The sequence below is a fragment of the Pleurodeles waltl genome, chromosome 10 (assembly GCF_031143425.1).
Source record: "Pleurodeles waltl isolate 20211129_DDA chromosome 10, aPleWal1.hap1.20221129, whole genome shotgun sequence".
NCBI lineage: Eukaryota > Metazoa > Chordata > Amphibia > Caudata > Salamandridae > Pleurodeles > Pleurodeles waltl.
The window spans coordinates 494062728-494089754 of NC_090449.1; the positions used below are offsets into that span (position 1 = coordinate 494062728).

General features: G+C 47.2%; 1 protein-coding gene across 5 annotated transcripts in view; it reads left to right on the forward strand.

Annotated features, from left to right (window-relative positions):
* Positions 1 to 27027, forward strand: part of CDC25A (cell division cycle 25A) — a 179736-nt gene that overhangs the window by 130522 nt on the left and 22187 nt on the right. For all 5 annotated transcript variants that reach the window (XM_069210821.1, XM_069210824.1, XM_069210823.1 and 2 more), the window contains exon 16: positions 16128 to 16239. In XM_069210821.1, coding sequence (XP_069066922.1) covers positions 16128 to 16239 — 112 coding nt within the window. The remainder of the gene's footprint in view (positions 1 to 16127; positions 16240 to 27027) is intronic.

The window sequence follows — 27027 nt, forward strand, 5'->3', positions numbered from 1 at the left end:
ATTTTTTATTTTTTTCCCTTTCGTTTCTGAATCCATGTTAAGGATTTCCTGGATGGTTTAATAAGTCCCCCCCCCCCCCCCCCCCCCCCCCATTAGGTGCCCTTGTCTTCCATGGTAGCAAAATATAGTTCTTTCATGCCTTATGCAAGACCCCTTTGAGCCCATATATATTGCCTCTCCGACATTTATCTTGAAAAACTGCTTACCTAGTGGTCATTTCAACTGCCCTTGAGCTAGTGAAATTCAGGCACACAGCCATACACACAGTATTTCATTCCAACAAAGTAGTCATGAGAACTCTCCCAAATTCATCCTGATGGTGGTTTTGGATTTTCATGCCAACCAAACCATCTCCTCGCCTACTTTTTTTTTTTTTTCAAAATCCTTCTACTCCAGTGTAAACATCACTCCATTTCCTGGATGTAAAGAGTTCTCATTCTACCTTGAGAAACAAAGCATCTGCAAAGCGGATCTGTTAACCACCTCGAAGCAATCCATCTTGCGATGGATAGTCTCATGTATTTTATTCTGCTATAAAAAAATAACACTCCCTACTAGTCCAAAAGCACACTCTTCTAGAGGAAAAGCAGCTACTGCTGCTTTGCTGCGCAGTATTCCTATCCTAACATTTGCAAGGCAGCAACCTGGAAATCAGTTCACACATTCACTAAACCCTACTGCTTAGACTCCTCTGCTAGAGCAGACGCTTGAGTGGGACAGGCTTTCCTCAGGAACCTATTTACTTAAAAATGTTTATATCTTCTCCTCTTCTTTCCCCTGCTCTCTGCAAGGATGGGCTTGTTCTAGTCCGTGCTTATGACTGTACATGGAAATCCCCTACAAGAGAAGGAACCATTTTTTAACTGTAACTCCAGTTCTCTCGTAGGATAATTTCCATAAGTCATAAGCAACCCTCCCTCCTCCCCAGAAGAATAGACTGAGGTATTGATACACTATGTAAGTCTGTCGCCTTCAGAAGAACTGAACCAGCTGTGCATGATGGGATACTGGTCGTCTCTCTGACTTCTTCAAGGCATAGTCTTTTTTATTTTTCTTTATTTTTGGCCATATAATGGCAGCCTATGGTGCTACTCCGTCCTTGTCCATCTGTAGTACGCAAAAGGGGTTTGTGAGGGAGATTAATTCTGTTGACAATTGACTTTCAAATGATATTGTGCTGGCCCATTTTTTAATTTAAGATGAAAAGTTAAGCCAGCATAGCCTACCTACATAGCACTATCTGTCCATTACTTAAGCAACTTTACAAGCCTTCCTGAAGAAAGGGGAAAACTTCCACTTAAGATATTTTGAAGAAGTGCTTCAGGGCCAATGCACGTGGGCGGGATTGTTCAGTGCCTATGACTTACCATTGAAATTTCCCTACGCGAGAACTGGAGTTACAGGTAAACTGTTAATTCCCGCTCTGGTGCAAAACCACACAAAGGAAAGGGGAGTGAACCCCCCTCCTTCAACCTGCCCAGCTCCTCCCCTAGGGAGATGCGCAGAGCTCTCCCAGGTGTACACTTGGTTCTGGAGGCAGAGGCCCTTGGGAGCATCTCACAGGTCAGGCCAGGTAGATGCTTTCCCTGTCCCCTCTGATGGGTGGGTCACTACATAGTGACCAAACCCCTTTTAGGGTTACTTAAGGGCTCCCCGAGGGTGGGTCCTCAAATTCATCGAGCAAGACTCTACAAGGAACTCTCCGCTAGATATCTGCTCCTGGCCTCCGAAACTGCTGCTAGTCTGCTTTTGGAGCTGAAACAACTGTATCCAGTTGGGAGGGCTCCCACTACAACACGGTTTCTTCAGCGCCTGCAAGATTTCTGCAACATCCATGGCTGTGCATCCTCCAGGGTCACAAGGTCTGGTTGCATCTAAGCAAGAAGGAATCTCCCTTGGAGTGAAGGAGTCCCTCCACTGCATCACAGGCACCTCAAGACCACAACCACCACCAGCTGGTGGATCTTGCTGTCCCATGGACAACAAAAGGCTCTGGATCACAGGTGGTGGTTCTTTGGTCCTCTCCAGGTCTCCCTTGTCTTCTGACGAACTTGGGAGATGGTGGGCCCTTGCTGCAGCCACTGGAACGGAACCCCTGTGAACTACAGCTGTTGCCGTTGCCAAGACTTGTTGACTCTTACTCCAGATCTTCAGGCTCCAAGAAGCCCCAGCACTCTGCAACTCAAAGATCAGCTTCCACTCTGCAGCTACTGTGACTTGACTCCTGTTTTGTTGTGCTGCTGAGGCCTACCTGTGCCTGCTGCCAGTGGGTCACTCGTAGGTGCGGCTAGCTTTCCTCCCTGCTGAAGACCTGCCCTAACTCTTCCAAGGGTTGTCACTAGCGTCTTGCTGGTCAGCGAAAACCTACAATCTTCCTTGCAAAAACTATTCACGTTTGCCAAGACTTGTTAGTGGCCCTGCTGTCCACTGACTCTCCTGCAATCCGGTGACCAACGTGGGGCAGCTCGTGGGCGACTTAAAGGATCTTCTACAATCTCCCTGGACTCCACAGCTGGACTTTCTTTCACTGTCCTGCAGGAACATCACCGCCAAGTGGGTGAGCATTGTCTACCTGCACCACCTGGACATCTGAGTAGTCTGCACACTGTTCCCTTCTTCGTCAGGTCCTTCACATCTGGAATCCACCCTTGGATTCCACTGACCTGGTCCACGGGTCAGGACAGCAGCTGGACAATAAAGGCTTCCATTGACTCCAACAAAGGTTTCCGACGTCACTTCACCCCAATGCACGTGGGCTCCCTGGTGTAGGTACTCAACTTCTAGGTATCCACGGTTGGGGATACTATCCAACCTTCTTTGTGCCGACTGGTTTCTTTGGGGTCCATTGGGAAGGGTCCTAAATCCATAAAAATCCAACCACAGCGGTCCTGTGTTAGCCTATGGGACACCCGGCTCATTAACAACTCTGCATCCGGGTGCCTGTGGGATTTCTGGTACTTACCTCTGGTAAATTCTTACTCCCCCAGGCATTCGAGCGCACTTAACTTGGTTGGGCACCTCCGTTCTTTTACCACTTTCTTAGGTTTGCCAGCCTCCCCCCCCCAAAAAAAAATGGCTATTTCTATGCGTTTCCTGCTTGTTACTAAGTGTATATTTTGTGTAGGTATCTCCAAGTAGATATACCAGCATTACTATAGTCTTAGTGTTGTAATAAAGAGTACTTTATTTTTGTAACACTTGGTGTGGTTCTTGTGTGAACATCACTGACTACTGTGGTATTGTAAGTGCTTTACACTCCAAGATAAGCCTGAGCTGCTCTCCACAGCTACCCCTAGAGAGCTTTGGTTATCTAGGCTCCAAAATACTATCACTAAGGGTTTCATGGACTCCATATAGGGTGCCACACCATAAACTGAGCCTACCTCCTACAGTCAACACCAGCGGGTCTGCCCCCACACACTGGCTTCCATCTTTGTCTATGCTTTTTTATGGCGCAAAAGCCCTCATGCTGGAAGGGAGAGCAGATTGTCCCTTTGGACTCAGGCGAACCCAGAACTCAGCTGTATCCCACTTCTGACCTCAAATCATTCCCTCAATACCCACATGAGTTTGGAGACTGTTATTCTAGTCAGGTTTATGATGACTAGAACTATTTTCTGGACTTGCATGGATACCTCCCTTGTCACAGACCTCCACACACCTCTTCCAAATGTAGCCAAAGATGTTCTACCTCCTTTGCCACAGTGCTAAGGAGGGCTTTTGAAGTCTTGGGTCCCACCACTGATGTTTCAACAGAATGGCCTTATCCTTGACAAACTAACCAGGAGCCTCCATTGCCAATGTGCGGTCCTTACTGACACACGGTTAGGCACCTGGGCAAAAGTAAGATCTTGCACTCCAGTCAGTTGACCGGTTGTAAGACCGTACAGGCTTCCTTCAGGGGACCCTGCCTTTCTCCTCCACCTGTCACCAGCAATTCTGCTATTAGCTTCCCCCAGCCATTTCCACATTAATTTGTATCTAGTCAGCCACAGTCAAATCGTATCCAGGCATTTGTCAAAAAGATGTTCTTCTCTGCTATTCTCACTCCTAGATCTGTCAATAACCGCTGCCTCCTAGGGAGCTAAACTCTCATGTAATGGAACATGGTGCCCATTATTTTGCCCATGGTCCAAGACTATGTAAGGCCAGACCTCTGTCTTGTTAAAGTTTGACAAGATATGTAATGTGTATTTGTAAAGCGCACCCTCACCCACGCGGATATTATCTGGGCTCTGGAAACATGGGGAAAAGTACTCCATTTGATCGGGCCGGGGCACAGCTGGGACTGCCTGGGACACAGTTGGCACCAGCCATGTGTTTAGATGCTACATTTGGATTCTTCTCCAGGCCCAACTATATCCAAATCCCAACCCCCTCCGGCAGCTGCCACAGAACCACTTATTCACTGTCTGCAGTGCATAATTAATCGAAGCTGGCCCTTTATGTGGTGTGTGAATACAGTGTAAAGGCTCCAGGGGTTTCCCCAGTGAGTGGAGAGGGCTTGCTATGCAATCTCAAAGTGCTCTATTTAGGGGTAGTGTGGTGGACCAGCCTTAGGCCTAACACAGATGAGTGCAAGACATCTACAAATACACAGGATAGTCAACAAATGAGTCACGACTCCATCCACTCCAATTTATAAAAAATAACAAGTATCTTTATATATGATTAGGCATCAGAGAAAAATCATTCAGGTAACTACGTTTTTAAATAGGAATTCTTTTCACTGTATAAAGTGGACACCGTGCAATTTCGGAGTTCTGCAATCTTATCCTGTCTGAGGAAAAACAAGTTCTGGAAACAGGTGGAGTACTGTGACTTATAAGACCAATCTCCTGGGGTTAAGGTGAGTAGCAGGCAGGGTCCAAGACAGCACCAGTCCAGCAGGGGTAAAACTACAATGGACTCTGACTTCTTTTTGGAGGTTGTTGGAGAGCAGGTCCACTATTCATAGGAGGTCTTGAATCTTGGGACGAGTCGACTTGGGTGCAGATTTGGTGAGCGATGGAGACATGCCGGCGGAATTGTTACCATTTCAGCTGCTGCTTTTCTTCTCATCTGCTGTTGTGGCCCTTCTGTGTCCTTGGTCGTCTTAGGTCCTCAGCATCTGCTTCTCTGGTACCAGGGGCTCCCGTAAATACTTAATTTAGTGGTGTGTAAGGTATTAGGCAACAGGCTACTAACCCTTGGTCGCTCTGCCTCCTATATGACCACTTCCTGTGGGAAGTGGGTATAAACCTGTCCCAGAATTTGTAAGTATGCCATCACAAAGATGGCTACTTATGGTAAGACTGTCACCTTGTAATAGCCCACCATAGGGGTGTACTAGCGTGGGAGTGGCATGCCTACCTGACTAGCTAAATTTCCTGCCTGTCCAGGTTCCAAATGACCTCTGGACAGGAGTGTAGTATGGTCTCCTGTAAGGGGAGCTAGATTTGTATTTCAAAGGTGGCAGCCCTTTGAGGCTTACTACCTTAGGAATGCTGATCAGCAGTCCATCCTGTGGGAGGGGTTGTTACACCCTCTTCCCGGATAGGCTTTTGCTCTGGGCCTCCTGAGGGCAAAAGGCTTTCACCCTGGGGGTCCAAAAAGGTGTCTCGGGTGGCAGGCTGGCAGAAACTGGTCAGTGAGCACACCAGAGGCTGGTAGGGTTTCAGTAGGTGCCTAGAAAGTGCCCTCTGGGTGCATGTATTGGTAAGTACACCACAGGCATCAGTGTGGGTTCACCAATACGAGATGTTTGATACCAGACATCCCTAGCTTCAGTGAAGCCATCATGTAGCTGGGGAGCTTGCATTGACCAGTGTCCATCAATTGCATTTAAAATGGCTTATCTGGTCACTTACTGTATCTGAGGTTCAATAGACCTAGTAGGCATAGCTTATGCAGATATGCCCTCACATGTAATATCATGCACCCTTCCCTAGGGCTGTAAGGCCTGCCAGTGGGTCAACTTACATATATTGCATGCAGTGTTAGGGGACATGGCACACAGGCTGTGTACCATGTTGTGTTTTCACTTTAGTCTGCACCAAGACACACAGCGTGCAATGGCAGCCTGTCATTTGCTTGGTGAGTGGTCCCTCCGGGTGGCACTGAGTTCTGCAGCCTTTAGGGGACCCTCTTTAGTAACCAAGGCCGCAAGTACCAGGAGTACCATTTACTAGGGACTTGCAGTGGTGCTAAAGGTTTTGCCAATTTGGGGGGGGGAGACTGCAGTTTTGGGAAAGAAATGTGGCACTGGGGAACTGGTTAGCAGGAATCCAGTGCACTTTCAGTCAAAATCACATCAAATACTAAGCAAAAAGTGAGGGGGGTAACCATGTCAAAGGTACTTTCATACAACGATCACACAGTGGTAGGTCTCATCACCTTATACCTCTCCGTGTGGAGGAGCATCATCCAACCAATATGTGCACCAAATTTTGGAGCAGTTACTCCCTACCCTTTTTTTTTTTTTAATAGAAAAGTTCAAAATGCTCACTGAGGCCCAAGTTTACTGCTCTGGATTCAGGAAACTGGATGGTAGTGTTGGATATGAAGGACTTTTATTTCCACATTCCCATCCTGCAGTCCCACAGGCGTTAACTGTGTCTTCTGGGAAGACAAGCTTTTAGTTCTCGGTGCTCCCATTTGACTTTACCAGTGTATCTCATGTGTTCACAAAAATGATTGCCGTGGTCGCAGCCAATGTGTGTAGGTGGGAATACCAGTCTTTCCATAACTTGATGACTGGTTGCTGAAGGGAGGCGCACCGCGGATAGTTGTAGACAACTTTCAGGCGATTGCTGGAATCATTGGGCTTTCCATAAATGTACTGACATGTTCACAATGGCTCCCCTTCCTAGGGGGCTGTCTTGGATACAGTTCTTTTCCAAGCCTTCCCCTACCACCTCAAGTCCAGAACATTACAGATTACAGGATTCTGCACAACAGATTGAGAGAAGCGCCCATCCACCAGACCTAGCTGTCCAGGCAAAACTGCTTTTGTGAATGTATGGCGGGATGCCCTCATAACAGCCTGGCAGATGTCAAATTGGCACCTTGAGTATGCTAAGCAGTAGCAGCCTTTATTCTGGTGGAATGAACGCACAAGGCCTCTGAAGGCTGCTTCTTGGCTAATTAATTGCATATCTTTATGCATAACAAAATCCATTGTGGAAAGAAATCTCCTTTAGACCCACAGCTTTTTTGGCCTTTTCTTGGGAAAGCGGTACAATTGATAGTCTTCTTGTCCGATCAATATGAAAACCGAGGGCCCTCTTAGGAGCAAACGGCTAATCTTCCTTGGACAGATGAGATGGGACAGATAAGAATGAAGTTGCCCAACCAAGGTAAGTGTTAGGATCCCAGTGGCTGGTGGGAGTAGGAAATTACCAGAGGTAAGTACTAAAAATAATCCCACAGGCGCCCAAGGGGCAGTCTCATTATCGAACCAGGTGTCCCATAGGCTAACACAGGACCGTTGTGGTTAGATTTTTATAGTTTACAGACTCTTCCCAGTGGACACCGAGGAAACCAGTTGGCACAAAGATGGTTGGAGAGTGCCCTCACCTGTGGATACCAACAAGGCCGGAGTACCTACACCAGGGAATCCAGGTACAATGGGGGAAGTGGCGTTGGAAACCCTTGTGTAAGTCAATTGAAGCCTCAGTTGTCCAGCTGCTGTTGCGACCTGTGGACCAGATCAGCGGGAGCCAGGAGGTGGATTCTGTATGAGAAGAACCTGAAAAAGGGGATAGCAGCAAGATCACTCAGAGGTCCAGGCGATGGAGGTAGGCAATGCCCACCCTCTTGAAGGGTGAAGTTCCGGCAGGACGGTGAAAAGTCCAGCTGCGGAGTCCAGGGGCATGCAAGAGATCCTTGGAGTCGCCCACAAACTGTCCCATGTCGGCTGCTGGATTGCAGGAGGTTCAGTGGCCAGTAGGACCACCAACAAAACTTGGCAAATATAAATAGCGGTTGCAAGGAAGTTTACAGGATTTGGAGAGCCAGCCAGGTCCTAGTGGCTCGACTCTTGGTGGGGAATCAGGGTAGGCCTTCAGCAGGAAGGAAAGCCGTCTGGAGTCTGAGTGCCCACGAGTGACCCACTGGCAGCAGGCACAGGGAGTCGCTAGCAGGCCTCAGCACACCAAACAGGAGTCCCACATCGCAGGAGCTGCAGAGGGAGAGCTGAATTTGGAGTTGCACAGTTTCTAGGAGCTCGAAGACCTTCTTGAATGAAGTCAACAATCCTTGGCAAGATCAATTGTCTAGGTGCGCAGGGGTTCAGTTCCAGTGGTTGCAGCAAGGGTCCACCATCTTCAAAGTTGGTCAGAAGAAAAGTTGGACCTGGAGAGGACCACAGAACAACCACCTGTGAGGAGTTTTTACATTGTCTGTGGGACGGCAGGATACACCAGCCAGTTGTCTTGAGGTGCCTGCGGATGGAGTGACTCCTTCACTCCTAGAGAGAGATTGCTTCTCGGATGCAGGCAGAGTCCTTGTGACCCTGGAGGATCCACAGCTGCAGATATTGCAGAAATCCTGCAGAAGCTGGAGAAACCATGTTGCAGTGGGAGCCCTCCCAACTGTATATAGTCTTGTTTCAGTTCTAAAAGCAGACCGCAGTGGTTCCGGAGGTCAGGAGCCGATGTCTTGCAGAGTTCCTTGAAGTCTTGCTCGACGAATCGGAGGACCTATCTGAAGGAAGTTGGCCTGGTGTGTGGTGAGCACCTATGGTGTTTTCACCTTATACCAGGTATCCCCTATTAGTGAAGTGGAGGCAGTGTCTAGGAAGCCAGGGCTCCCTGGAGGTATCTGTCAATGAGCAACCAAGACTTACCTAGAAGACATGCAAAGCTTATGCAATACCACTATAGTCACACAGCACTTACAGATATGAAAGAACCACACAGTGTTAGAAAAATAAAGGTACTTTATTATAGTAAAACAAATACTAAAATACTGTATAGACAGTACCCCAACTGGAGGTAGGTAAACACACTATTATATAGACATTAGCAATCCGCATAGAAAGCAATAGGCATTGGTAAAAGCAGTAGCAAATAGTGACGGTGCTAGGGGAGGGCCAAACCATATACTAAAAAAGTGGAATGTGAAAGGTAGCCTCCCACCTGAGGAAATTGGATCAGTAGATGGGAGCGGGAGGAACTAGGAGTCCCAAGAGGTGAGCACCTGAGTGCTCTCCTGGTCACTGGGGGTCAGAGATAAGTACCTGGTTTTCCCCACAACCAACAGGAAGACTTTGGAAAAGGACTGTGCAAGACCCAGACAAGACTGGAAGATTCCAAAGGTAGATCCTGACAGAAGAGGACCTGCAAGGTAAGGGGACAAAGTCCAGTTTTCGACTGAGTGGCAGGAGCCACAACCCACCCTTTTGTGGATGCAGGACCAGGTTGATGGTGGACGAAGGTCAGCAGTCCAGCACAGGAGCAGAAGAGGTGTTGCAGGAGTGATGCAAGTGATTTTCCACATCAGCGGTCGTGATGCAGTCGGTCAGTGGTGCTGGAAAACCACAAACAATCCTTGGCAAATGCAAGAGTTGGAAGGTTTTGCAAGGCTGAAGAGGACCAGCAAGGTCCAGGGGACTCCTCCCAAGGAGGGGAGGAGTCCAGGGTGACCTTCAGCAGCTGGGAGAGTCACAAGGATGCAGCCCCCCACACACAGGCGACCCACGGGCATCGGGCACACCTGAAGAGGAGACAGACCACCACCGCCACCAAATGTCGCTGGCGCAGCAGGCAGTAGACTGCTTTGCAGGATGGAATGCTGGGGGCTTGGGCCTACACGGAGCCTGAAGATCCCTTGAAGAGGAACAGACCAGCCTTAGTACAAGACTGCAAGAGTCGCTGTGCACAGGGGTACTGTCCAGCAAGGGCTTACAGTCTGCCCAGTTTGACAGCTGGTAGAGGGTAACAGGGGTGGACTACTCTCTGTGCTGCAGGATCCACACAGTTTTGGAAAAAGAGGATCCACGCGCCAGTCGTCATTACAGCTGGTGCCTGCGGATGCAGGGAAGGGACTCCTTCACTCCAGGGGAGATTCCTTCTTACTACTTGTGCAGGCTGAAGACTCGTCACCCTCCGAGGATGCACAGCGGGGGGAATGTTGCAGTTGCAGGAAGGAGCCAGTGCAACAAGGTTGCAGAGTGGAGTCGTCACTGAAGTTGCAGATTGTCAGTTCCTTAAGGGTCTGGTTGCAGTCCCAGTGGCCAGAAGATGAGGTAAACCATGCAGAGGAGTCCTCCTGGAATCTTGCACGTTGAATCTGAGGACCCACCAAAGAGGGAGACCTTAAATAGCCCAGAAAGAGAGGGGGGATTGGTCACCTAGCACCATGACAGCTTTCAGGTGGGGGCTGAGACGTCACCTGCCTGACCTGGCCACTCAGATGCTCCCAGGGGCCTCTGCCCACCTTGGATTCAAGATGGCAGAATCAAGTAGCCACCTGGAGGAGCTCTGGGGACCACCCCTGGGCTGGTGAGACCAGGGGATTGGTCGCTCCCCTTTCCATCGTCCAGTTGAGCGCCAGAGCAGGGACTGAAGGGGGTCCCTGGACTCGTGCAAACCTGTTAATGCAAGGAGGGCACCAAATGTGCCCTTTAAAAGTATACCAATGGCTTGGGTAGGCTACCCCTCCCAATCCATGTAACACCTATTTTTGAGGGTGAAGTGTTAACTCTCTCTCCCACAGGAAATCCTTTCTTTTGCCTTCCCCTGCCTGAGCTGGTAAAGCGGCAGGAGGGTTGAAACCTGTATGAGGGGGAGGCAGCAGCACGGGCTGCATGGAAAACCCCAGAAGACTAGTAGGAGCGTTGCTGTGGGGTCCTCTAAGAAGCCCCCAGAGTGCATGGAATCATACAACCAATACTGGCAACAGTATTGGTGTATTATTCTGACATGTTAGATACCAAACATGCCCAAGTTGGGAGTTACCATTATGTAGCTGTCCAGTACACAGATAAAATGGCTTCCACATGCTTACGAAGTCCAGTGTATTGGAGCTGGAGTTCATTAGGGGCATTTCTGCTCATGCAGGGGTGCCCTCACACATGGGTAACTGCACCCTTCCCTCTGGGCTAGGAGGGCCTACCTTAGGGGTGATTTGCAGTGATCTGTAGTGAAAGGGTGCATGCACCTTTTCATGCAGGTTGCAATGGCAGGCCTGCAGGCATTTTTCGTGGGCTTCCATGGGTGGCACAATACTTGCTGCAGTCCCTGGGGAACCACCGATTCCCCAATGCCCTAGGGACTTATATGGGGGGGACACCAGTATGCCAATTGTCTTAAGCAGCCAAATTTAGAGGGAGAGAGTCCTTTGTGCATTTTTGCTCCAGAGCAGGAACCTGAACTGGTGCAAACCGGATTATGCTAGGAGGACACCAGATGTGCCCTTCAAAGCAGTCTGGTTGCGTTCAAAGGCCACCCCAACCGAGAGACACTTATTTCAAAGGGAGAAGTGGTTACCCCCTCGCTTGCAGGAAATTATTTGTTCTGCCTTCCCCTGATTGAGTTGGACTCATCAGCAGAAGGACAGAACAGAGTCTGGGGTCGGCAGCAGTGCGGGTTGGCACGCCGGTGGATCCTCTAAGGAACCCCCAGAGTACATGGTATCATGCAGCAAGCACTGGAATCTGTGTTCTATGATTTCAACATGTTTGATATCAAACATGCGTAGGTTACAGGAAACCCGTATGTAGTTAAACCTCTCATGTTGACCAGTGCCCACCACATACCTTAATATGGCGTACCTGCACTAACAAATCCCAGGAAAATGGAGTCTGGGGTTTGTAGGTGTACCCTGCTCATGCAGGGGTACCCTCCCTCTTAAGGACATGCACCCTGCCTTTGGGGTTAAGGGCCTACCAGAGGGGTGACATACAGTATCTAAGTGCAGTGACCAGGGTATAAAGCAAGCCTTATATCTGGAGTGAAAGGTGCATGTACCATTTCACGCAGGCTGTAATGGCAGGCCTGCAGACTCAGTTTGCATGGGCCCCCATGGGTGGCACTATACATGTTGCAGCCCACAGGGGGTTCCCTGGTGTATTAATGCCTTAGGCTGCTAAGTACCATAAACTAGGGACTTAAATGGGTGCATCATTATGCCAATTATGGGGTGTAAGTTTACCAGCAACTAAAGTTGGTGGAGAGGGCACAGGCACTGGGGTACTGATTAGCAGGATCCCAGTATACTACAGTCTAAACACTGACACCAGGCAAAAAGTAGGGGTAACCATGTTGGAGATCCTACTTTCCTACACTACACATCAAGTAGGTGAGCGCCAAATTGATGTCCTACTGCAGCATTACAAAAAGTATTGGTGAAAACATGTGGATCAGCCCCATGAATAAACCCATCACAACCTGGGGTTTGAAAAGGGATGGCTGTCTGGGTAACTGTAGGAAGTGCAAAATAAAATGTCTAAGGGCTAGTTGTCAGGGGATGAACACCAAACGTCTTCCACCACACTACAAATGGTGCATGGTGGGAGAGGTGCCAGGATGTCACCAACTACTTCAGGAGGAAGTTCGAAACCCATCAACTGTCAGGTGGCGGTTTCAGTCTCCATGCATGGAGGTTTAAGTTGTGTGGACTCTTAAAGGCCCAGTCCTGTTGAAACAAGTCCGTCCAAACGGGTAGCTGAATCTGAGCACCTGAAGTCTCTGGTTCCACGCTCCTTGACCAGTCCTGAGTCACCAGGATGACTTCGGGCCCAGTCTTTGGGATCTTTTCAATACTGTGAGAAAATTGGGTGTATTCTATGGTGTGGTCATGAGAACACTGTGTAATATACTTCAACCCTTCCTACGACAAGTCAGGCTTTGTCTGTCAAACCTTAGCTCAGCACTGGGTAGCTGTGACTTCGAGCAATCATGCTTTAGCTAAGGAACCAGGATAAAGCATTTAAACGGCACCCGAACAGCTGAAGAAAGACAATGCAAAATATCAGGCACCATTTTATACAAATAAACTGCATGTTTCTGAATTTATGGACACCAAAAAGAAAGGTCTTCCTGAAGGGTCCTGAGATATAGATTTTTAAAGAAAACTCAAAACCTCACTCAACCGTGAGCAAGCATTGGCACATTCAATAAATTTGACACTTAAAAATGTTTTCAAGCAAGTTACATACTGGATGAATGCTGTGACTAAATTATTTTGAACGACCAGTCTGGAGGACCATCCGCGTCGAATGAAAGTTATCTTTGCAAGAAAAGTAGTTTCCAGTCCAGGTCCAGGGCTTGTGGCTGGTTGCCATTAAGTGCTCTGGGGCGGTCCTGCTGCAAGAGTTACAGGATGCTGAAATTGGTGTGCAGTTCAGACTTCTGGGGCTAATCCTTGGACCACAGTCCCGCTTTGAGGGATATCAACCCCCCTGTGGCCAAAGTCTCCAAAGACCTCGTTGGTCCAGCAGAAGTCCACTCACTTCTGGACTACTGGTTTGCAGGAACAGACAAAACTTGGTTCCCTTCTCCTTGTGGTGGCTCTTTCTGGGTGACCAATCTCCACTCCAACAGCTCTTCTGGGTACAGTAAACTCTGGTTCAACTTTTGAGCATCAGAACTCTGTCACCCAGTCTGCACTGCTGTGAGGAGTGATGATCCTGTGACCTGGGCTACCAACTTGCCCAAGCAGACTTGCTCTGCTTTTGTGTCCATGTGCTGCGGGTTCTTGGAGTGTCTGCTTCAGGCTGAGCTCGTAGGGGGACTTCTCCACAAGCAGGATACTGCTGGTATACACCTCTTTACTTGCGCAAGGAGTAGCTAGTGCAGCCTTTCTTTGCTATGTTCTTGGTCAGCAGGGCCTTCCTTCTGCCCTTTTCTCAAACCCAGGCTAAATCTGGGTTCTGTGGTCCCAGGGTGCTTTTTATGCTCAAAGTGCCCTATGGGGAGGTCACAGTCGCAGACATTGGCTACCTGAATTCCTCCTGCCTGATGACAACTTACTTTGAAAGGTGGCATCTTGTTATGCTATATTCTGCGCACTGCCAATATAGCTGAACTCCTTTCTTGGTATGTGGAGCCTGATGGCTCACCCTAGAGGCTTGGCTACCTCTGGGCTTCACACCCAAGAAAGAAAAAAATTGTCTGACCAGTGTTTTCCCTTCGCTGTCCGACATCCTACTTTCTACCTTGTGTGCGTGCCATTTGCCCATCAAAGGCAGCTTCCGCTTTGAAGCTTACCTTTAGGGCTCCCACCCTGCAGATCCTTTGAATGGTTTTCTTGGAGTCGTTTACACTTCTCCCGAGGAGGACAGCAGGCTGTCTTGAGGGCAGACGTCTGTGTTTCAACAGCCAGCGAGTATTGGACACATTGGGCAACTTACTAAACTTGCACTTTGACCACCAGGGACATTACATCGATTTAACAATTAAATCTGATTTATTGCACTAATTCTTTTGATACCTTTGTTAGACCCATTCAGAAGTTAGCAGGGACTTTGCACTTGCAATGAGGCTACTAGCTTTTCAACAGTAAAAATGACAGTTTGTTTTTTTTCTTTCTTTTTTTAGAAACACTGTTGGGACATTAATAACATGAAACGAAAGGTCCAGTCCTTCAATATAATGGACCCTTCCTTTAGGGCTCTCTAAACCAGTCTTAGAGGTGACTTAAAAATATTATAACGGAAGGCTTGGGCTTTGCCATTGCTTGAAACGCAAAGTTAAGTTAGTTTAAAACTGTTGTGCCAGTCTTCACCAGAGATCAGTCATCCGATCTTCACTTCTCCCAGATGACTTCACCAACCCAGCGCTATTCCTCAGTCACAACTTTTGTGTGGGGTGCAAGGGGGAAATCTGCTGCCAGTGAAATTCTAGTTGAGCAACCCCACTGCAGGTTTTTCTCAGTGTCCTTGCACACCTGGTTGGAACCGAGAAGTTCCATTGGGGCTGAGACCTCTGTAGAGACTGTATGTTCCACTTGTTCTCCTGCATCCTGCTCGTGAACCATGCCAAGAAGCCGCTCACTGAGAACCCTGGTTAAAGTTTGGAATACCTGGATCCTAGCTCTAATGTGTTGTGGATTTGTAGGATGGTGTGGAGCACACCAGAACAAAGTCAGAAGTGGTGGTGTTGTTAACCCAAACTGCTGTCCATGCGAAGTATAGGTTTCAACTTTGTATTAAAAGAACACTTTATTGCCGAATGCAGCTAGTGTCCATAATTAGTCTAGCCATGTATACAATAAGTTCATTTAGATAAAGAACCAGCAATATAGTACTGCAGATGAAATCAGTGGAAGAGTTATTGAATCCTTGACAATTCTGGGTCATTCCACAGACCCGTCACCTGAGCAGGTATTGCTTTGGTATCTATTGGGACGTGAGTAATCTGTGGTTAAGAGTATCAGAAGAAAAAGCTACCTTTTAGCAACACCTTTTCTGGTATAGACTTTAGCTGCAGATTCCTCACAGATCAGTCATCCTCTCCTTTCTGTAGAGTGAACTAAAAGCTAATTAAGTTCCCAAAATTAGAGAACTGCTTTTTGATATATTGTAATTTGTGTGTTCCGTGTCCAACTGCTTTGACAAAGTTTTTAGATAGAAACTGAGTGTGTACGTTTTGTAAATATAGTGGTCCCGGCGTCCCATCCAGGGCAGAACTTGCCCAACGGGGAGCTGCAAGGCTCTCCCTACCAGTGTGCAAAGGAGTTGCTATGGAAAATCTTCCAGATCCAGTCTGGTTTCTGAGGAAATTCACAAAGTGAGGAATCTGCCATTAGTCTCCACAACAAAAGGAGTTACAATGGTAAGTATCTTTACTTTACATGCTACAATTAATACTTTACTAAGGCTCCAAGCCAATACAGACATACTTTCATTGAGTATATCGCAAATCTGTTATTGCTGCCATATCTCAGTTTCTACCCAACATTCTACTGTGAAATTTATTGGATTCAACGTAATAGATTCAGAAGTAAGGCTTGTACAATAATTTCTTATCCACATCCAGACCCAGTCATTACATGTGTAGCAAGTATCAATATAGTCTCCTGCTATTTAACATTTCTGCTTTAGCTGTGTTTCAGGATGTTAACTGATCTGATTGGAACATTTATAATGCATTACCCTAGTGCACAGACTAACCTTTTAGTGCTAATCTCCCTCTTTACCCCAGGTGTCGTTTTGTACGTGAAAAGGACAGAGAAAATAATGACTATCCAGCACTGAGCTACCCTGAGCTCTATGTCCTGAAGGGTGGCTACAAAGACTTCTTTTTGAAGTGTCGGGTAAGGCTTTATTGGAAAATTAAAACAAAGGTGTAACACTCTGAATTCCTTTACACCTTTGTTCATCAAGTAATCACTTGTTGATGTAGTGGGTAGTGATCTTCGTTCTGGTATTGATTTGACAGAACTGCATTTATTACTCTGCCCAACAAATCCACTGTCAAATCAACATACCACACTTTCATCTTTGCCCGCAAATTTAGTTGATCCTCATTATCCCTGTCCCTTCGCATGACTACCAAAAAGCAACAGCCTTACCACCCACTATCAACACTAGCTCACTGCCACAGGCCTCACTTCTAACCCACACTCTGCCCCTTCCTGCTTCTTGCTCTGATGCTGTTTGCCATTCCCGACCCTTATTCCTTAATCATGTCAGTTCTCTTCAGCTCTGACTGAACCCTCATGAAGCCTCTCAGTGCTCTCACCTACCCACTCTAAAGCTAATCATTACTCCAGTATTGGAACTTTCATAGATTCACATGCTTGAATCCTTTCCTTCGCCAATATGCGAGTCCCACTGTATCTTAGAAAGCAGTGTCTTAATAGAAATATACATTTTAGGACTTTAATTTAGTATCGTATTAGTCAATTTTTCCTTTTTTATTTTTTTTTTAATTAAAAGGACCAAATGTACGGTCAACCAATCTGGTCACACCCCCCTTTAGAACCTTCCTGAGAAGCTGCTTTCCTTCTGATTTTCCCACCGCACGTTGTGCTAAGGAGTCTTCTCTGAGCTCTGCTCAGTTTTCTTCTCGTCACAGCTACTTCAAAAGTATAGTTTTCTCATTTTCTCTCATTCATAGAAAGCTGTCCTCTTCAGCTTGTTGCTTCAACATGACTCATTAGGTCAGACACCAGAAAGGGCTAAGAGGCTTTTTAGACCTTGTGGCACTTGGAAGAAGAGGCTGCCTATCCTTACAAAGAATGTATATTCTGCCTTTACCCTGAGCACAAAACAAGAGGCTGTAAGGTATGTTGCATGTTTTCTGCGAAGACTTTAAAAGACCATGAGTGACATCTTCTTGGCTGCAGATGTTCAAATCCAGAGACAACCCTGTCTCTGATGAAAGTGACTCCTCTTCCACTTTGACCTCTGAAACGCTGGTAAAGCGAGCTAGAGAAGTTCCCGTTCCTCCTACCTCTCAAGATCCTCCAAAAAAGGCATCCAAAAAGTCTTGTGTTCTACAAAACACCAGCACCCCCTCACACTCCCCCCACACCCAAGATCATCTTGTAGACTTACCATATTGCCACAAAAGGACACACAGGTCAGATTTCCCTTTGAAATCCAAACAAATTGACTTCGGAGCCCCTCTCACCACCACCACCACCACCACCTAAAGGGGAACATATCTTAAAAAGAAATCCGCTTCTGCACTGCCAACAGACGGATCGTCAACAGCATCTATCAACAAGAACATCGCTGTGCACAGTCTCTTCTGTTACAACTGTCACCACTTTTGGTGTCAAGTCTTCTTAGATCAAGGCGCATATTAACAGTATTTCTTGCAAGAATGTCAACAACCTCAACCGTACCAACACTTGGTATGCCTTTCGTCAGTTCTTAAATCTGAAGTGCAGTCTGCTAGAATATATTACGCACTTCCCTCCAGTACCTACTCCTGGTTAGCGAGTTTCCTCCTCCGCCATGTTTGCCTACAACTCTGCTTTTGCACCGCTCTCCACTGGTGGTGCCACTACATGACCCATTTCTTCTGAAGAGAGAGAGAGGAAGGTGAAATTCAGACACCAAGATGAATGGGACAATTGCATCTTGCCTAGGCCAGCATCTCCTACACCACCTCCAGTTGAGTCACATCCAGAAGATATAGGTTTCCACAACCTCTTAGAAGGAGCAGCAACATGTTTCGAATTACCTATGCCTGCAACTCAACAGGACTGTTTCCTTTATGACTTTGAAAGAGCCCTACCAGAAAAGTCAGGGCCATACTCAGTGATTGTGTGGAACCAGGGCTTAAAAATCATGCGCAATCAAGCCATAGTACCTGCTGTGTTTCCCAAACTGGATTTTAAAAAAAAAATACAAAGCCCCGGAGGATGCTCCTGCCTGCCTCACAGGTCACCCTAAACCTGATTGTCATTTCGCAGGCAGCACAAATGATCACAAAACCCCTCCACACATCTGACAAAACCACCTGATAAAGACAGATGTCTGATCACATTGGCAAATTATTTTTGGCAATGTCTGCCTCTACTGTAAGGGCTGCAAATTCCCCAGCACTCCTCGGCCATTGTGACAGACCACTATGGTCAGATATGTCCCAGTATTTGGATGAGCTTCCAGAAAATATCAGCGGGGAAAGCAAAGAAGGTGTTGATGGAAGGCCAGTGTTCTTCGTCAGATTTTATATTGTGCCTTAATCATTGCCTCTACTGGATTCAGGGAACTGGTTGAGGCTGCAGTTCTACGTCGTCAAGCATGGCTTAAGGTTACTAATTTCAGACCGGAGGTTCAAACAAAAATACTGGACTTTCCATACGATGGAGAGGCTTTGTTTGGAAATCATGTTTAAGTTCTCCAAACCATTAAGTCAGACACAGGCATGGCTAGGTCTCTAGGCACGTTGCAGTACAGAAAAGTGCCTTTCTGTGGCACTAGAGGAAGAGGTGCACCCTCCTTTTGTGGAGGATATCACCAGTATCGCTATCTAACATACAGCTCCAGTACTCAACAGATCCAGTCTCTGTACCATCAGAGGCAACAACTATTGGCTGTGTACATCCAACCTCCAGAGAAAAGTCCAGAAGACAGGACAAAGACTCCTCCCACAGGCAATGACTTAAACCACCAGCTGGCTACCACTCTCCCCCCTATCCAAGGTACCAGGGAGAATTACCAACAACATGCATCGGTGGAGGCGGATAACCATAGACCAGTGGATCCTCAACAGTTGAATCCGTACACCTTTTTAATTTGTACACAGACACCCCATCACCTCATACGGAAGTACAAAAACATCTGTGCTTGCTCGGATTAGAAGTAGAACCATGTTTCAAAAAGAAGTGATGGAAAGCGTTCCTGCTTCCAGAAAGGAAAAGGTTTCTATTCCAGTTTCTTCTTAATCCGCAAGAAGTCACGACAGTGGAGAACAATTCTCGAGTTCATTGTTTTGCATGGTCACACTCTGACAAATAGCAGCTCCTTAACAGAGATTACATTTACTTCCTAGACCTCCAGATGCCTATGTTCACATCCATCCAAAGTACAGAAAATTCTTAAGATTTACGGTACCCGGCAAACATTTTCAAAATTTGAGTTTTGCCCTTTGGCGCTAGGCATTTGGTGACAATATGGGGCGCAGACTTGAGACCGGTCCCAACTTATCTCGGGCAACAGGCATCAAGTATTTCCATACCTTTACCTGGTTTATGACCGCTCCCACCAGTTGGCAGTAGTCTACCACAGCTACTTTATGCCTTTTCAAGCTAGGGCTCACTCTCAACCTGGAGAAATTGGTGCTCCAACCATTATAGAGAATAACCTTCTTGGGAGCCATACTGTATACAAGACTAGATATGACCTACCCCACACCTAGGATATAACAAAAATTAACAACCCTAGCAAGACTGCAAAATAGTCACTTTCAGTTCGCTTTTACAAATCTCTTCTCTGGATGATGTCCTCTTGTATCCGTCTCATGCTCTGTCACCTGCATATGCGTCCTCTTCAGTAAGAACTAGCTATCCAATGGAAGCAGGCGACAGTTCGAGGATATCATTCAAGTAACTGCTCATAGACAAATCACTCAACTGGTAGACAAGCCCTGCAAAGTGGTCCTTGCATTTTTACCTCAAACCTCCCTGCTAGTCATTACAACAGATGCATCCTTGGGTGGATGGGGAGCTTACCTCCAGCTCTGCAGCAAGTGGCCTCCTTCACATCCAAATGCCAGTACCTTGCAAGGGGACATCACCATCGGGAGTTGTGGGGGAGCGGGGTGCCTTTTTGATTGCATGTTCTGGAATATTTGCTTACGCCTTTCCTCCAATTCCTGTCCTTCCAAGAGTGCTGAACAAGATGAAAACCGAGCCCTGTCCGATCATAATATTGGTTGCTGGGTGGGCGCGTCAGCACTAGTACACAGCTTCTCCTGCTGTCAATACATCCTCCCATCAGACTCAAGCCAATTCCATTGTTACTGACTGTAGGAAGTTGGCTCTGTATGCACTATTTCAAAGTAAGGAATAGTATGCACAGAGTCCAAGGGTTCCCCTTAGTAAGATAGTGGCAAAAAGAGATAATACTAATGCTCTATTTTGTGGTAGTGTGGTCGAGCAGTAGGCTTATCAAAGGAGTAGTGTTAAGCATTTGTTGTACATACACACAGGCAATAAATGAGGAACACACACTCAGAAACAATTCCAGGCCAATAGGTTTTTGTTATAGAAAAATAGCTTTTCTTAGTTTATTTTAAGAACCACAGGTTCAAATTCTACATGTAATATCTCATTTGAAAGGTATTGCAGGTAAGTACTCTAGGAACTTTGAAAAATCACAATAGCATATATACTTTTTACATAAAACACATTTAGCTGTTTTAAAAGTGGACACAGTGCAATTTTCACAGTTCCTGGGGGAGGTAAAGTAATGTTAGTTCTTGCAGGTAAGTAAACCACCTACGGGGTTCAAATTGGGGTCCAAGGTAGCCCACCGTTGGGGGTTCAGAGCAACCCCAAAGTTACCACACCAGCAGCTCAGGGCCGGTCAGGTGCAGAGTTCAAAGTGGTGCCCAAAACGCATAGGCTTTAATGGAGAGAGGGGGGTGCCCCGGTTCCAGTCTGCCAGCAGGTAAGTACCCGCGTCTTCGGAGGGCAGACCAGGGGAGTTTTGTAGGGCACCGGGGGGGGACACAAGTCCACACAGAAAGTACACCCTCAGCAGCGCGGGGGCGGCCGGGTGCAGTGTGCAAACAAGCGTCGGGTTTCCAATGGATTTCAATGGGAGACCAAGGGGTCTCTTCAGCGGTGCAGGCAGGCAAGGGGGGGGGGCTCCTCTGGGTAGCCACCACCTGGGCAAGGGAGAGGGCCTCCTGGGGGTCACTCCTGCACTGAAGTTCCGATCCTTCAGGTGCTGGGGGCTGCGGGTGCAGGGTCTTTTCCAGCCGTCGGGATTTTAGAGTCAGGCAGTCGCAGTCAGGGAGCCTCGGGATTCCCTCTGCAGGCGTCGCTGTGGGGGCTCAGGGGGGACAACTTTGGTTACTCACAGTCTCTGAGTCGCCGGAGGGTCCTCCCTGAGGTGTTGGTTCTCCACCAGTCGAGTCGGAGTCGCCGGGTGCAGTGTTGCAGGGGTCTTTAAATCTGCTCCTCTGGATACAAAGTTGCAGTCTTTGTTGAACAGGGCCGCTGTTCTCGGGAGTTTCTTGGTCTCTTGGAAGCAGTGCAGTCCTGAGGATTCAGAGGTCGCTGGTCCCAGGGAAAGTGTCGCTGGAGCAGTTTTCTTCTGAAGGCAGGAGACAGGCCGGTAGGACTGGGGCCAAAGCAGTTGGTGTCTTCTTTCTTCTTCTGCAGGGTTTTTCCGCTCAGCAGTCCTCTTCTTCTGTAAGTTGCAGGAATCTAAATTCTTAGGTTCAGGGAAGCCCTTAAATACTAAATTTAAGGGCGTGTTTAGGTCTGGGGGGTTAGTAGCCAATGGCTATTATCCCTGAGGGTGGGGTACACCCACTTTGTGCCTCCTCCCAAGGGGAGGTGGGTCACATTCCTATCCCTATTGGGGGAATCCTCCATCTGCAAGATGGAGGATTTCTAAAAGTTAGTAACTTCAGCTCAGGACACCTTAGGGGCTGTCCTGACTGGCCAGTGACTCCTCCTTGTTTTTCTCATTAATTCCTCCGGCCTTGCCGCCAAAAGTGGGTCCGTGGCCGGAGGGGGCGGGCAACTCCACTAGCTGGAGTGCCCTGTGGTGCTGGAACAAAGGGGGTGAGCCTTTGAGGCTCACCGCCACTACAGCTCCTGCCTGGGGGAGGTGATACCATCTCCACCCAGTGCAGGCTTTGTTACTGGCCACAGAGTGACAAAGGCACTCTCCCCATGTGGCCAGCAACATGTCTCGAGTGTGGCAGGCTGCTAAAACCAGTCAGCCTACACGGGTTGTTGGTTAAGGTTTCAGGGGGCACCTCTAAGGTGCCCTCTGGGGTGTATTTCACAATAAAATGTACACTGTCATCAGTGTGCATTTATTGTGCTGCGAAGTTTGATACCAAACTTCCCAGTTTTCAGTGTAGCCATTATGGTGCTGTGGAGTTCGTGTAAAACAGACTCCCAGACCATATACTCTTATGGCTACCCTGCACTTACAATGTCTAAGGTTTTGCTTAGACACTGTAGGGGCACAGTGCTCATGCACTGGTGCCCTCACCTATGGTATAGTGCACCCTGCCTTAGGGCTGTAAGGCCTGCTAGAGGGGTGACTTATCTATACTGCATAGGCAGTGTGAGGTTGGCATGGCACCCTGAGGGGAGTGCCATGTCGACTTACTCGTTTTGTCCTCACCAGCACACACTAGCTGGCAAGCAGTGTGTCTGTGCTGAGTGAGGGGTCCCCAGGGTGGCATAAGCTATGCTGCAGCCCTTAGAGACCTTCCCTGGCATCAGGGCCCTTGGTACCAGGGGTACCAGTTACAAGGGACTTACCTGGATGCCAGGGTGTGCCAATTGTGTAAAACAAAAGTACAGGTTAGGGAAAGAACACTGGTGCTGGGGCCTGGTTAGCAGGCCTCAGCACACTTTCAAATCAAAACATAGCATCAGCAAAGGCAAAATGTCAGGGGGTAACCATGCCAAGGAGGCTTTTCCTTACACGGACTATGAGCCAGAGACAAGTTTGGCATCCGGATTCCATCTCTGTTTATCAGCCTGGCTCCTGAGTTCCAAAAATGTGGTTATCTGAACATTGCTAAAGATTGCAGACACATACTTGGCAAGGCACTGGTGAACAGTAATAATAAAAGCAACTGCTTAAAATGGAAGAGATTCTGTCTATGGTGTCTAACTGCTAAACTGCATCCAATTGCCTCGTCTCCAGAAGAGATTTTGCCATACCTCTTACATCTGGCACAATCTGGTTTGGCACACGCTTCCATTAAGGTGCATCTTGCTATCATTTCTCTTTTTTGTAGATCATCCGATTAACTATCTTTGTGGTCAGTCAGGTCCATTAAGCAATGTCTCAAGGGATTGTTCAGGACTTTTCTCCCAATTAGAGCCCCCTCTTCCAACGTGGCAGCAAAACACAGTATTCGGGGGCAATTGATAAGTGTGGTTTGAATCCATCCACAGAAGTGATTGTGGAAGGTGGCTCGTTTTGCACATAGTCAGCGAGATTCAGGCTTTTACCATCCAAGAACCATTCCTTCAGTTCAGAGAAGAGTCATTTCACGTACTAACCCAGTTTATTTCTAAAGTCCTGTCAGATTTTAATCTTAATGAGCCTGTAATTCTCAAATCATTATTCCGAACCTTCAAACCTCTACTTGGACAGAACCAATAATTTTCTAAAAACTAATCGGCTCTTTGTGGCCTAAAGTGCACCAAGGGAAAGTTGTTGTCTAACAAAGCAGAGCACCTCTAGATGGATTTCCAGCGCATTATGTTCTTACCTTCGAGTGCATACTCATTCCACAAGAGCCATGCCCACTTCCATGCCATTGTTTACGGGGGTGCAGTTACCCAATATCTGCCATGCAGCAACATAGAAGATTGCACCCACTTTCACTCAGGACTTCCGCATCCACAGTAGTGTTGAGGGTGCAGCAGTGGGATAGGCGGTACCAAGACACCTCTTTCAATAAAGGTGAGCCATTTGTCTTCCCACCATCCGCTTTATCTGTTTTAAGCATATTTTTCTCTATAGCTTCTGAATCTGCCTGTTAGGGCAAGAAATATGCTTCTTACTGCTTGCTATTCTGATTCAAGCATGTGGATATATGAAAGAACCAGTACTGGAGTAAGAAAATAAGTTACTTACCTGTAACTGTAGTTATCCAGTATTGGAATCTTCCATAGATTCACTTGCGACCCCGCCTCTCCATAGAAGCTCAACTTTATTTCCCTCAGTGTTGTACCATATGTACGCACTATTGATTAGAAAATCTGAGGGAAAGCAGCCTCCCTCAGGATAGTTCTAAAGGGTGGTGTGACCTGATTGATTTGGTCCGTTTAATAAAAAAATAAAAATTAAAGACATTGCTTTCTAAAATACCGGGGACTCCCATCTCAACGGGGAAGGATTCAAGCATGAATCTACGAAAGTCCTATACTGAAGAACTACAGTAACATACAAGTAACTTATTTACGTCTCACTTTATTCTGCTCCTGTCCTGCATCCTCCATGCCAGATCATGACTAATAGTATTATTTCTACAGCCTGAGCTCACAGCTTCATAAGTGAAACATGGTGGGGCGTGGAGGTGGGGGGGCTAATTTTGCATGCTTTCATTAATATGGCTGCCAAATCCTGCATAGTAACAGAACATAATAGAAAACTGGTGGAGTACGTCATATTTTAGGTCTTCAGCCTCATGGAGGGGCTGAATTTGAATCTGCACTTGTAAAATTATCTCCGTCCTACATTCTCCTGGTGTCTAATCGAGAGACCTCTGCACGCAGTCTTCTGAGAAGTATTTTAATCCTTGTCTGATATCTCCCTTAATCTGAACAAATCTGAACTACACTAATTGGTCTGTAGTGTCCTATTCTGCCCGATACTCAATTGTATCTTTTTTCCTTCCCTTTTTTTTTTTTTTTGTTTTTTTTTTGTTGCTTAAGTGACCCCAACTGGAACCTAGTTCCATGACCTAGTGACGACTAACCCATAAGGTTTCTATCTAAATGTCTTTTGCACAGAGCATGTACCACAATCCGTGTGTTCCCATAGAAGAAACACTTCATTGGTGCACTTCGCTTTTCTCAGCTGTTCTCCACCAGTGTTGACAGTATTAAAGATTTACCATTGGCTGACCACTGCTTTGGACAGTGCTCTGTGAATCAAAACTTCTACTCTAAAACTGATGCAAGATTGGCTGAGTATGAAAAGACCAAGGTAGTGAAAGCTAAAAATTGAGCCTTACGAATAACTTTGAGGACAGCCTGAAAAGTGATCCATAAGTTGTGAAGTCCACCCTCAGATCAAAAAAGTTCCACTGCCCAGTGCATGATTGAAAATACCTTTCCTGAAAACTCCTGAATTAATCTCTAAATTCCAGAATGCCCCACTCAACTGTGATCCTCGTAAGCCCTTTTAGTGCCATGGCACCTTACTTTTTCTCCAAACTCTCAACAGCTACCTCTAGACCAAGTGTAGGACACTTGCCATCTATGCAGTGTACCAATGTAGGTGTACAATATGCACATAGTACAGGTGACCCTTATTGGCTGACAGAGGTTAAAGTAACCCTAAATGCTTTCTTCATTGGTAGTGTGGGCAAGCAGCTCAGGGTTATCAGACGGTAGTGCTAAGCATTTATTGTGTATGCAGTCAAATGACGCTCAAGAAAAATTTATACCCATTGTAGAAAAATATATTTTATATTTTAGACACCAACAATCTTCAACATAAGGTAAATACTGTTTGAGATATTACTTTGCAAAGTGAGGTAAGTATTACACACAGTGAGCTTTTAAGCAGTAATGGCTTTCAGTTGAGAAGAAACGGACTACATACAAATATTTGCAATTGAATCTCTGGTCTCCTTTAGGTCATCAGGTGCCGGGGGCAAGGTCACAAATCACCAGCAGTTCGATTTTACCTGCCCTGGGGTATCCGGGTGCAGAGTTGCTGGACGGGATGGGTTCCTTGCACGCTTTATGGTTGGTGAGGATGGGGGCACCTAGAAACAGGCTGCAGTGGGGAACTTGGGGACAAGTCCTGAAGCTCCCAGCTAGGGGCTTAGTTCTTGAGGGTCCTGAGGTCAGGGGGGTACAGTTTTAGGTTTATGGGGCCGGGGAGCTCTGTTGGAAAGGGTGTTGGTCAGCTGTCCCTGTGCGTTGAAAGTGCTCATGGTGCTTGTTCACATCTGCAGAAGGGTAAGGAAAAGCAGGGCGACTTTTGGTTCAGCTGTCATTCAGTGAGCAGGTTGGTCTTGGTGGCTGTAGTGTCTGGACCAGACACACGCAAACACCTTTGGTTACAGCAAATGCTCCAGTGCCTTATGTACTGGTGCTGTGAGGTTCCTGAAAGGGGCAGCATCTTGAGGATTGGTAGACGCCTCGTGCCGTTCTCCTCGTCACACAACAGCCATCTCCTGGCAAGTTGCTGCCTCTGAGGGCTCGATGGCCAGCAAAACGTAATAGTGGGCATGTCAGGCAGTGCCTGAAGATGCAGGGAAGTAATTCCTCTACTCCAAGAGAGATGCTGTCTGGTTGGTGAAATGCTGGCAGCCCTCTCGGGCTTTTGGAGGATGCTCAGCTGCAGGACGAGTTGTGTTCTTGTGATTGTTGGGATAGCAGTGGGTTGGCAGGTTTTGGTGCCAAAAGTCCTCACCTTGTCCCCAGTTCTCACATTGGTCAGCTCTTCTTTGTCTTCCTCTTCAGTCAATCGAATCTGTGTTCCTGGTGTCAGGGGGCACCTAAATACTAAAGTTAGGGGCACTTGGAGTGGAGCCAGTGGGCTACTTAACCCTGGTGACTACACCACTTATGACCACTTCCTGTTGTGAGTGGGCCTAACCCTGTCCCAGAGTTCCTATTTCCACCAAAAACAGTGGTGGAACCCTCCTATCGTGGTGCACATCAGACTGCACACCTCAGGGGTGTGACTAGCCTGGTAGT